The sequence below is a fragment of the Sus scrofa genome, chromosome 7 (assembly GCF_054392235.1).
Source record: "Sus scrofa isolate SSC_HxYL_T2T_F1_AM1 chromosome 7, Sscrofa_HxYL_maternal_Yorkshire_Landrace_v2.0, whole genome shotgun sequence".
In the NCBI taxonomy this organism is placed as follows: domain Eukaryota; kingdom Metazoa; phylum Chordata; class Mammalia; order Artiodactyla; family Suidae; genus Sus; species Sus scrofa.
Window position 1 is genome coordinate 136,459,543 of NC_139389.1, and position 12,082 is coordinate 136,471,624.

At 68.4% G+C, this 12,082-nt stretch overlaps 1 protein-coding gene across 23 annotated transcripts in view; it reads right to left on the reverse strand.

The window, feature by feature from the left end:
* Nucleotides 1-3,301: 3,301 nt before the first annotated feature.
* BRF1 (BRF1 RNA polymerase III transcription initiation factor subunit) overlaps nucleotides 3,302-12,082 on the reverse strand; it is a 67,131-nt gene continuing 58,350 nt past the window's right edge. For 15 of the 23 annotated variants that reach the window (XM_084967114.1, XM_084967112.1, XM_084967116.1 and 12 more), the window contains 8 exons: nucleotides 10,189-10,458; nucleotides 8,984-9,045; nucleotides 8,415-8,496; nucleotides 8,267-8,322; nucleotides 7,642-7,901; nucleotides 5,250-5,301; nucleotides 4,658-4,829; nucleotides 3,302-4,433 (listed from right to left, as the gene is read on the reverse strand). In XM_084967114.1, coding sequence (XP_084823240.1) covers nucleotides 4,396-4,433; nucleotides 4,658-4,829; nucleotides 5,250-5,301; nucleotides 7,642-7,901; nucleotides 8,267-8,322; nucleotides 8,415-8,496; nucleotides 8,984-9,045; nucleotides 10,189-10,458 — 992 coding nt within the window. In that variant the 3' untranslated portion in view covers nucleotides 3,302-4,395. Of the gene's footprint in view, nucleotides 4,434-4,657; nucleotides 4,830-5,249; nucleotides 5,302-5,672; nucleotides 7,902-8,266; nucleotides 8,323-8,414; nucleotides 8,497-8,983; nucleotides 9,046-10,188; nucleotides 10,459-12,082 lie in introns of all 23 variants that reach the window. The other 8 variants (XR_014809371.1, XR_014809370.1, XR_014809374.1 and 5 more) reach the window with 1 other exon arrangement.

Genomic DNA, 12,082 nt, shown 5'->3' on the forward strand with positions numbered 1-12,082 from the left:
TGGGCAGCGGGGGCCTGGAGTGGGCTCGGGCTGTTTTCCCGCCACACCGGTCGTCCTTGGCTGGGCAGGGGGGTCTTCAGATCCAGGAAGAGACCAGGGTGGGGTGAGGATGGTGGGGTCGGGGCGGTGGGCGGAGCAGCTGGCCCAGCGGGCAGGCCCCACGTGACTGGAAGAGGTGTCCGGGGACGGAGCCCCGGCCCCACCCCGGCTCTCGGGGACGGAGTGTCCCTGAGTGCGGGGTCCCCGTTCCCTGTGCTTTCGACTGGACCTAGTGTGGCCTGGAAGCAGGAAGCCAGCGGGGGACTAGCCTGGGGAGTCTGAGGGCCATGGCTGCCTGCCCACCTCCAGGCCGAGCAATGGTGGCCGTGGGGCTGGAGACAAGGACCTGGCTTTTCCTGCCCACGTGGGCACGGCCCGCCGGCAGGATCTGCACGCATAGACCCCTGGGTACCCGCCAGCCCCTTGGTGGGTCCATGGTCGTGCCCGCTGTGTGCCCAGAGCTGTGCCCTCACCAGGCCTGCCAGGCAATCTGCTGGGCAGGGGGTGAGGGGCGGCGACACCTCCCAGGCCAGTGACAAGGCCCCCTGCTCCGCCAGCGTTTCAGCCTCCCGGAGGTGGAGGTGGCGGAGGCGGGGCCAGGGAACGGCCGTGCAGGGAGGGTGGTTGGTCTGCAACTTGCCTCGGCTACCAGATGGTGGGAGCAGCGTGTTTCGGGGGCACCGGGGGTGGGGGGGGACACTCACCCCAGGAGGGCACGGCTGGGGCTCAGTGAGGTGGCGTCAGGGGACCTTTGTCCCCGGCCCAGGTGGCCTTGGTGGCCATCAGCCCTGTTGCCTGCCTGGAGGCCTGACCGATCCAGAAACCACTGGGGAGCTGCGTGAGGACATGTGGGGGAGCAGCTGGGAGCTGGTCGGGGGTGTGGAGCCACCCCAAGCAAGCAGTACCTGGAAGGACAGAGGGGCTCCCTCTGACCCCAACCCCCACCCCCGGGTCTCCACTGCCAGCTCCAGGCACCTGGAGCCAGGTTGCCAAGGCCCCAGCCAGGGCAGCCTACAGCAGGCTGGCTCTGGATGTGGCCCACCCCCACCTGAGGGCCCTGGGTGGGGAGGGATCTCGGGCCTGCCTGAGCCCACCCTAATCCTGAAGGGGCTCAGGCAGTGAGTGGCACTGTCTACCCAGTCCTGCCAGGGAGGTTTCCTGGGGTCCCAGCTCTGTGGCTTGGAGAGGGGCAGGAACGCGTGGGCTGTGACAAGCAGCTCCATGCTCTTTGGGCGGTGGGCCGGTGGGCAGCCGTCACAGGTGCCCTGCAGAAGCACTGTCAGAACCACTGATGCCCAGGGGCACCTGAGACTGGCTACCATTGGGGTGTGGACCCGGGTCCTGTCAGAGCTCAGCACCTGGGACCCTGTGGGGTGGTCCAGAGGCTGCAGCCCCTCAGGACCTATGCATCACAGGGCGGGTCAGGGCACATGTGTGTGCACCAGCAGGAGCGGGCAGGCATGTGTGTGCATGGATGGTGCAGACCTGAGCTGCACACGTGTGAACACGCACGTAGCCTGTGTGCAGTGCTGGGAGGCCGCCTGCGCCATCCTCCAGGCCGGCCTGGCCCCGCGACCCTCCCCTGGGCCTCTGGACGCTGGCAAAGGAGCCTTGACTCGGGGGAGGGCAGGAAACCCAGGGGAGGGCTGCTCGGGACCCCCCACTTGGAGTATGCCCGCCGGCCCCTCAAAGGGTCTGGCCTATTGCAGTATATTGGGGGGCGGACCTGGGCTTCACCCTGGAGGACAAGGGGGCACACTCGTGTGCAAACCCGTCCCCAGATGTCACAGCACGGCACGCAGCCCCACCCGTCAGAGGATGGGGGGCTCAGACACAGGGAGCAGGCTGCCTCCTCCTGGGGACGGCGTGCGCCCTCCTCGGGGGGAGCTGCCTCCCCGGCCAGACCCCGCCCCCTGCGCCCGCTTCCCCAGAAAGGCGGTGGCTGTCAGGACACGGAGGCCACCTCCCGGCTGGGTGACTGTGGGTGGTGTCACAAGCTCCTGTTCCTCTCTGGCCTCACCTGGGACTCAGAAGAGACTGGACCCACCTGTCAGGAGCTGGGGCGGGTGGGGCCTGAGTTTACAGCAGCGGCTGGGGTTCACTTGGATGGGATGAGCCACCCTTGCGTCCCCATCCCCGGGTGAGCGGGCTGGCCCGCACTCCCCACACACTGCACACAGGCCTCGGGCAGCAGGGAGAGGCCAGAGGTACCCCAAGGCTGCCCCCCAGCCGGGGGCCTGATCGCTGTCACCACTCCTGGGGACCATGCACTGGCAATCAGGGCCTCAGAGACGGACAAGCAGCAGAGGCTTCTGAGGGACCAGCTCTGCTCACCAGGAAGTGGCGGGGGGCGGGCCCTGTCCTGGGTGGCCAGGCCTCTCCAGGCCCTTGCAGTGCCAGCTCCTGCTGCCCACCCAGCAGGGCCACAGACGCAGGCTGGGGGAGAGTGGCCATGCCCGAGACCTGTCCCGGGAGCCGCAGGGTCCCCCCCTGGCTTCAGGCAGACTCCAGGCAGCAAACTTGGGGTGCCCTGTCCCCTTGCCTCCCCTCCCTGTGGCCCCCAGGTCACAAGAGCAGCACATTCTCTGGGCGAGGAGAGAAGCCTGCCGACCTGAGATGGAGGAGCACAGGTCTGCATGTCCCCAGGGGCTGTGGCCAGGGTGCAGAGGTAGCCCCGGTCGTCCTGGGGCTTGGCTCCTACCTCCACCCCACCCCCCGCTGGGTACCACCTGCGCCCAGACCTCCCTGCTGCAGCCCCTCTGCCTCTCAGACTCCTTTCCCAGTGTGACAATCCCTCTGTCCCTAGGGTGGGGAAAGCACAGCTGGATTCCCATACCACCTCTGGGCCTGAGCCCTGCCCATTACCCTGGGCACCTGTCCCCCGCCCACTCAGGGACCTGCCTGCATCTTACTGGGCTGGGCAGCACCATCCCCTCCTCTGCAAAGCTCTGGGGCAGTGGTGCCTGCAGGACAGCCCCCCACGCCTCCACCAGAGCCCCTTCCGTCCCGGCTGCCTAGTGCGAGCATCCAGACAGGGCTCCCTCTTGAAAGGCAGCCTGGCACAGCTGGGCGACAAGGCCACTCTACCAGCCACAGGCCCACCTCCCCCTGGAGGTTCCCCAAGCACCCCCAGCCCACAAGGGCCCGGGCCCAGGGACATGTGGCTGAGGAGGCCAGAAGAGGTGGTTCCCCATCGTGCACCAAGCAACGCCCCCCGGCCCCCACCTCAGCCCGCCAGAGAATCACAGACCACAGACACAGGTTTCTGCTCAAGTAACAATCTGTTTGACCAAACCAACCTTCCGCTCCAGCTTTCCGGGGCTCCTGGGTCCAGGCTGAGGGGCAGAGCCACAGACCTCAAAACCCCACCCCACCCCCGCCCGCCAACGCTGGTGCACTCTGGGAGGGGGTCGCCCACCCCAGGAGATGGGGGCGGGGGCTGGGCCCCAGGAAGACAGTGGGGTGAGGCTATGCCATTGTAAGGGTGGGCGGCCGAGGCTGGGGCCTCGAAGGACAGAGCGTCCGCCCCCCTCCCTGGACACCTCCAGGCAGCGCCGCCCAAGCCAAGGCCAGATGGCCCCGGGCCCTCCGATGATGAGGCCCAGCCCGGGCAGCTCGGGGCGGGCAGGAACCGTCGAGAGCAGGGCTGCCAAGCCCGAGGATCCTCTGCCCACCACCCCGTGTAGGATGGCATGCTGGCTCGCGCATAGCTCTCTGGCCCAGGCCGGACACGCAGGCCACCCAGGGCCACCGTGCACGTGCCTGCTGAGGGATGCTGGACTGACTCGATTCAGCAGCTGCCAGGCTGGAGCCAGGCAGCCTCTGGGCTCCTGGTATCGACCCACGTGGTCCCCGGGCCCAGACAGCAGCAGGGGGCACAAGGGCCTGGCCGGGAACTCCAGTTGGAGACACGGGACCAGTTCTGGACCAGCAAAAGGAGGGCTGCTGGCAAAATGCTTCTCAGACAGCGGGGGGCGGGCAGGGCAGCCGACCCCACGCACGAGGACGAGCGGCCAGGCCGCCCGGTGCTCGTTCTCTCGCGGAGACAGGACGGCGCCTCCGGCAAGGCTTCCTGGGCTGTGAGACCCACGTCTGTTTGACCAGACGCACGGACACCGGTCCCGGCCCTTGCTGGGCGGAAACACGCCTCACGTGACTCAAATTGTGGTCGCATTGGCAAGAGCCACAGAGGCCACGTGTGGCTGCGGACAAAGCTGCAGGGCAGCACCCAGCTTGTCACCAAGAGTCCGGCGCTCTCCCCGATGAGCCCTGGCCCCAGAGGCCCTGCCTGGTCCCTCGTGAGACACCCGCGGGGTGGTGTCCAGCACCAGGACACAGCGGCGGCGAGGGCCCGTCTCAGTAGTTGTCCTCGTCGTCGCCGTCACAGCCATAATCTGCAAAGCGCCAGGAGGGTCAGGCCTTGGGGGCGCGGCCCCACCGCCGTGATGGGGACGGCCCGGGGCCCTTTCCTTCTGCGGGCGGGCAGCCCTCCCAGCAAGCCCAGAGCCCACGGCCTTCACGGCCAGCGCCCTCGGCCCTTCCTGAGACGGCAAAAGCCCCCCGCATGCGAGCGGTCCGCCCCGGCCCCGGCCCCGGCCCACGCGAGCAGGGCCCTCACCGCTGCCGCCCATCATCTGCAGGGCGCTGACGCAGGGCTCGGCGTCCTCCTCGTCGGCGTCCTCCTCGTCGGCGTCCTCCTCGGGGTGGTACGACACAGGCCCGCTCTCCACCACCACCGCCGTGGGCCTGGCGGGCTCGGCTGCCAGGGAGCGAGGACCTGGTGGCGAGGCCTGCGGGCGAGGGGCGAGCTGGGGACCCCTCCAGTCCCCTGGGGGCAGTGCTGCGGGCCGTGAGGCACCATGGGGACCCTTCCCACCTTTCAAGAGCCATCGGTGAGGACCCCCTGAGCCCCGCAGCCTCCCCCCGACCCCACCCTTGGAAAGCCTCCCCCCTGCCGAGGCCCCGCCTGGGGGAGGCACCCGCCCGCAGACGGAGCTGGCAGCTGCCCTGGGACCCCTCAGGGACCACCCTTCCCTGCTTCGCCCTTTGGCCCCTGGAGCAGACCAGGACCCTGACCAGGCTGGACCCCAGCCCTGGGCCTCTCTTCCCGTGAGGACACCGGGGGGCTGCTGGCTGGTGCACACTGGCACCCTGGGGGCAGGGGCTCCCCCCAACAGGGCCCCCCGGCCAGCTGGGTCCACACAACACACCTCTCCAACGGCCGCCTTCTTAGCCGCCTGCGTGGACACCATCGGCCTCAACCTACAAGAGAGCACAGCACGGCGGCCTCAGCCAGGCCGCACCGCCGGCCAAGAGGACGTGGGCCCCGTCCTGAGGCCTGTGCTCCAGCCAAAGGGCAGGACGGCGCGTGCTCTGAGGTTCTGGTCACACCACCCTGCCGTCATGGTCCCTCCCTCCACGGTCCTTGCCCCGCCCAAGGCTGGGCAGGGGACACGTGTGCCCAACAGACACGGCAGAGCCGAGGTCCCCCCCAGCCCCCAGTCCAGGTGAGCACTGCACCCAAGGCGGGGCGGGCACAGTGCCAGGAGCGGGGGGGTCACCAGAAGAAGTCAGAAACGCAGACTCTTGTATAAAAGCTTCTTTCTACATGATGGTAACAAAAATCAAATTACTTAAGCCACTACACAGGCCGATAAGTCTTTCCGGACAGAACCGCTGCCTGCCTGTCAACATGTGACGAAGGATAAAACACGAAAATCGGAATTCCCACTGCGGCTCGGCCGAAATGAATCTGACTGGTATCCATGAGGAGGCAGGTTTGATCCCTGGCCTCACTCAGTAGGTTAAGGATCCGGCGTTGCTGGCCTCTGTAGACCACAGCTGTGGCTGGGATCTGGTGTTGCCGTGCCTGTGGTGCAGGCTTGCAGCTGCAGGTCCAATTCAGCCCCGGCCTAGGAACCTCTGTGTACCCCACATGCCGGCCTTGGGTAGGGAGCACCGTGGAGAGGAGGGGGAAGGGGGGAGGAGGGGGGAGGAGGAGAGGGGAGAGGGGAGGGGAGGGGAAGAGGAGGGGGGGAGAGGCGCGTCCCAAGACCCAAGCCTGCCCCGCCCCTCCAGCCTGAGAGCCTGGGCTGCCCCCCACCCCCAGCAGCCGCATCTCACAGCACCGCTTCCAGGGGCCTGCTCTCTCCTGCTCAGACCCTGTTCCAACCTCCAACAGGGGGGACACCTGACAGCAGGGGTGAGACCTCAGCAGCAGGTGGCGCAGGGCTCGGGGGAGACCCGCGCTGGCGGGGATGGGCGGGCGGCCTGGAGGGAGGAGAGGGCCAACGCAGCGGTGCCAGCAGTCTGCAGGCAGGCCTGAGAAGAACCTCCCACTGCTCTCCCGGTCGGTCCCCACCTGCTACCTGGGGAAACCTGAGCTCGGAGCCATGGGGGCAATGATCTGAGGCCCAGCAGAGAAGGCCAGGGTCCCCAGAACCCAGGAGGCGGGCGGGCAACTGCCACGGTGCGCCCCACTGAGGGCTGGCATGGCGGCCAGTGGAGCGGGGTGAGGGGGTCACAGGCCCTGCTGGTACAAGAGCACCTGGCAGTCATCCACGTGTCCTGCATGCGGCCCACAGAACACGCTCCACCCTCGGCCCCCGGCCCCGGAGGACGTGGCTGCCGCACAGCTCCCGCAGATCAGGTCAGGACGGCAAACACCACGCCCGCGAGGGCACCACCAGACGGCGAGACAGGGCTCACCCGCAACTTTTCAGCGACACAGGCGGGCAGGGCCGGGGCTCTGGGAGGGCAGCCCCCAGCCCGTGCACGGGGAGCAGACGCCAAGCACTGCTGCCCACACGGCAGACGAGGCCCCACGAGCCACAGCTCGGGGTGCACCCACGCTCCACCTCGCCAGAGGCCAGGCTGGACCGGAGGGAGAAGGCTCGGGGTCCCCTGGCTACCTGCCACAGCCCTAGAGGACAGGCAGTGACCACACTATGCCCACAGAGCGAGGAAGCAGGCTGGGGGGCGCTGCCTAGGAAGGGGGGCAGACGTCCCCCCCCAGTGCCCACTCCTGTGCCTGTCATCAGAGGGGACATGGGGACACTGGCAGACAAGCCAACCAGGTCCCTGGGACAGGACTGGGCTGACCAGCCGCCTGGAGGGAGGCAGGCTGTAATGGGCACCTGAGCATGCGGGGGCTTGGGGACCTGAGAGGAAGGAGCGGGGCAGGCGAGCTACAGAAAAAATGCCACAAAAATCGCGAAAAACGATTACTTCCACCCGAGAGCAGCAGACCCGCCAACCAGAACGTCTTCACGTCTCGGGCGAATTGTGGCTAGAAAACCACAGCGGACCGGGGCCGGGGCCGGGCAGGGCAGCCCCAGAGCGCCGGGCACTGCCCCTCCCCGGGGTGACCCGTGAGTCCCCAGCCCCAGCAGTGCTCCCAGGAGCCAGGCTCTAGCTGGGGGCTGCCCGGCCCCGGCCCCAGCCCCGCAGGACGGTGGGTCTGCCGGGTGACGGGGACCCCTCCCTGGAGAAGAGACCCCTGGGACGGAGAATGGGCCAGGCCCAGAACAGACCTCACGCCCAGGCCCCCTTCCAGGGCAGCAGGGGGCCACGCAGGGGAGAGGTGAAGGCCCCGCACGGTACCTCTTCCCCACGCTGGTCACCAGGCTGGCCCTGCTCCTGCTGGCGGGCCTCTTCCTCCGGGACAGCTTCTTGGCGCCGGCCCTCTCCTGGGGCCCGGCGTCCCCCCGGGGCTGGCCGCCGCCGCCGCCCTTGCTGTCCAGGTCGCGGAGCACGCTGTAGTTGATCTTGCTGGAGATCTTCTTCTGCTCCAGCATCTTCTCGATGGCTTCCCCAGCTGTGCTGGCTTGGATCGGCTCCCGCCGCTTGCAGGACTTCTTGGGCTGGAGGGAAACACCAAAGTCACATTCCTGTGGGCCCCGTGCTGTGACCCTGCCAGGTACCGCCGAGGACGTGGGCTCTGGGCCAGGCAAGCCCGGGAACAGGAGGGTTCGAGCAACCTGCGTCGACTGGGGAGCCCCACCCTCCATGGAGTAGGGCGCTCGGGCAGCCCCCGCCACGGGCAGGAGGCAGGTGCGGGGCGTGCAGTCAGCCCAGCGCTGGAGCCGGGGAGCTGCAACCCGGCCACAGCCCCCTGCGCAGACCCGTCCCTGCTGGGCCTCACGCAGGCCTTCCCAGGTCACGGGGCCGGGAGGGCTCCTGCGGGCGGGCAGGCGCTCGCAGGTCCTGGGCAGAGGCTGCGGCCTACCTTGTGCTCCTTGTAGACGCCCAGCTCTCTCTCCTTCGCTATTCTCGCCTCTTTCTCTGAAAGGCCAAGGAGCGGGGTCAGCACGGCCAGCGCCCCCGGGCAGGGGTGGTCGAGGGGCTCGGGTCCGGGCGCCTGGGCGGGCGCTTACCCCGCTGCTCCCGCAGGTACTCCGCGTTCTCGCGCATCCACAGCTCGGCCTTCACACGGGTTTCCGCCTCATTCAGGATGTACTGGAGCAGAGCACAGCATCCCGTGGAGGGCACGCTCGGGTCCCAGCCACAAACCTGCTCCCCTCCACACGCACTGGTCGGGAAGCAGGCCTCCGACCCACGAGGGGACACGCATGAGACCTGGCCGAGGGCTCGGCATCACCCGGCCTTTCCAGGCCAGCCCGGGGGGCGGCACCCGTGAACCACGCCCATGCCCATGCCCCCGCCCACCCTGGGCAGCTGCAAGCTCCACGGGCACAGGCACCTGGCCAGTCAGAGTGCAGGGCCCAGGCCGAAGGTGACGAGTGGCGACTTGGAGAAAGGCTTCCCACGTGCCAGGGGACGGCACTGCCGGGCACACTGCTGCCCACAGGCCAGGGCTCTGGGACGCGCAGACATGCCCCGCACCCCGCAGGGGGGCCAAGGCCAGGTGCAGGGACAGCGGGTACAGGGGGCCCCCACGGCCGCCACCCAGCGCTGGGAGGGCCAGAGAGCACGCGGCGCTCACTCTGTCGATCTCCAGGTCGTCGATCCCGCTGAGGTCCAGCTCGCCGTCTGCAGAAGGGTCCTCTGGAGGAAAGCACAGCCTGTGGTTCAGGGTCAACACCCAGCTGGCCACCTCGGGACTGGGCAGTGGCCAAGGGCTTCCACTACCTACAGGGGAGCCGCCCTGCCTCGCACGCTGCTACGCGTGGAGCTTTTCCGATCAACAAGCCCAGGAGAGGGGCCACGGGAGCTCCGGGTGCCCAGGCTCAGGACACCCCCAACCCGTCGGCCAGCACCCTCCTGCCACAGCAGGGCCAAGAGCACGACCTGCCCCAAGGTGGGACTGGTCCTCCTGCTGCTGCCCCTCATCCACCCTGCTGAGTCCTGGCGACTCCGGCCCAGCGCTGTGAGCCGTGAGCCCGTCCGTGGCCAAGGCCCTAGAAGCGCTCGCTGTGGCTCTGAGGCCTGCCCCACGCCCACACCCTCGGCTCCAGCCAGAGGGGCCTCTGCCTGCTCCGGGTCACCGAGCCCCCAGCTGCCTCGGGCATCTACACAGCTGCTCTCCGGCCCCAGGTCCCACTCAAAGAGCAGCCCCTTTGCGGTGCAGCCTGCCACACCTCGCTGTCCCTCTCCCCCGGTCCACCCCGCCCCTGGGGCAGGTGCACGAGTGCCCATCACCAGGCTGGGCCGACAGGGCACATTGCCCCCGCAGCGGCTCCTGGCATCCAGAGGGCCTGCCCTCGCGGTGCAGTGCGACGGAGCCCTGCGCGCCCTCCTCCGGGCGCCTCCCCCCGAGGGGAGGAGCAGCTGCCCCCGCCAGGGGTCTGTGTCTGCGGGCACTGGAGCCCAGCAAGTGAGGCCCGAGCAACCAGTGGGGCTGGTGCCTTTAGCACTGCCAGGTTAGACGGATGTGGAGGGACAGGCAGGGGACGCCAGGTGGTCCCCGTGGCCCCACTGTGACATGTGGCGGCTATGACTTCTTAGCCGAGATTTGCAGGTGCTCTCTGCACGGACGCCTCCCAAAGTGTGAGGAGCAGTCCCAACCCAACCCAACGGGGGTCCTAGAGATGGGACAAGCCTGCTGGCACTCGGGGGTCAGCACGGCTGGGGGCACTGGCTGCTCACACAGCCCTGCAGTGGGGCTGGCAGTGTCCCTTCCCAGCACCCCCTCAGAAGCAGTGGCTCCACTCCCACAGGCAGGGCAGCCCCCAGCCCCCAGGGACTCACTGGGGTCCTGGCTCTGGGAGGAGATGCACTCGCGGATGGAGTCTGAGATGCCCAGGCTGGCTGCTGTGGGCAGAGGGCCGAGTAGGGACTCCAGGGCAGGGGGTCTGACGCCCCCCTCGGGGCCTCCTGCTGCCTCTGAGCTGCCAGGAATGCCACTGCCAAGGAGCTCCTGGTAAAAGTCCTTGTTCAGGTGGCTGGCGGCGGCCTCCAGCTCCTCGTCCTCGGCGTCCTCCTCACCAAACGGGCTGGACGTGCCATCCTCAGCGGAGCCTGGGGACACAATTCCACACGCCGCCTGTTAACCAGGCGGGAAGCAGGGCGCCAGCTTGGTGCACAGCAGCACCCCCACCGGCTGCAAGGGCACACGTTCCCAAAGACACGTCTGCCCCCAAAGGGCGTCCGACATGCAGCCGTGAGTGGGCCTCGGCCCGCACCTCGCACTTGATGCAGAAATTACTCAGAGTGGATCAAATGTACCAGCTGCAAGTGCCAGCGTCTCAGAGGAAGAACAAGGAGGGCTGGGACTCTGGTTAGACGGGCACTTCCGAAGGGACACTAAAAGCAGAGTCCAGAAAGCACTGGTGCATCAAACGCTGCAGAAGGTGTGAACTCCACCTTTGAAAGACACCGTGAAGAGAGCAAGACCACCCAGGACCTACCCAGAGACCCACGTCTGATAAACACTCGTCTCCAGGACACGTACACCACCCGCAACGTCCCGCAGGGACGGATGGAACGTGGGGCGTGGAGGTCACAGTAGCGCGTCCCTGCGTTGTGACAGGCACACAAAGGCCACAAGGAGCGGCCACTCCCACCTCCAAGAACAGTCAGTGCCAGGGGTGTGGCACGGCAGACGCCACACTCCCAACACGACCCCGCCGGAACCCAGTGGGTAGCTTCTCACAGACCTAAACGCACCAGTGTTTACATGCGACAGCCCAAGGCCAGAAGGGACTCCAGGGCCCTCGTCCCAGGGCTGGGGATAGGTGCGGACCCCCGCACCGCAGAGGGTGACGCTGAGCAGACAGTTCACTGCAACCCGCTGGGGGCACCGGGGAGGAGCAGGGCACATGCACACCCCCTCATGCCGTACAAGCCCTTTCTCACGGCGGGCACACCCCCGTCCATGTGCCCAGCTCCCTCACGTCCTCCAGCCCCTCCACCGGGCCCACCCCTGGCCACGCGTGGGTACATGCCACACCCCCAGAGGAAGGACGGCCGCTGCGTCTCCTCGCCAGGTGGGTGTCTGCCACAGGGCTGGGGCTCCCAGACTGGCTCAGGCGGCGGCAGGTCAGCTCAGCCCAGACCGCAGGAGCGCCGCCGGCAGCCGAAACGAGGCTGGTGGGCACGACCAGCCACTGTCCAGGAGACAGAGGACGGCGGGGGGGGGGTGGTCAGGCCAAGGAGACCCTGGGACCCAAACGCACACTCGCCAAGGTCTGGAGAAGGCCACGCAGAAAGGCCCATCAGCAGAGGAAGGGGGCCGCCGCCGCCACGCAGAGGGACCGTGGGACCCGCGGCCGCATGGCTGAGGGAGGCCGGCCGCTGGGGCAGCGGACGCGCGGATCCACGGAGGGCGCCGCAAACAGGCCAGTCACCGCCGGAAAACGGCGACCACCCCTGCGGGTGAGAGGATGGCGAACCCGGCCGACGTGGGGGGCGGGCGCCCAGCCCAGGGGCCAGAGTGGGGCATCCAGCCGACGACCCGGCCACCAACAGCAGAGGGCGCGAGCAGGGACAGCAACGCTCGCGGTCCCACGGCGGGATCGCGGAGCTGAACGTGGCAGGCAGAGACCAGAGCCCCTGCGTCCCGATGCCAATCTCCCTCACTCAACCCTCAGCATCCGAGAAAGACCCCGCGAGACGGCGGGCGGCGGACAGGACCCGACCCAGG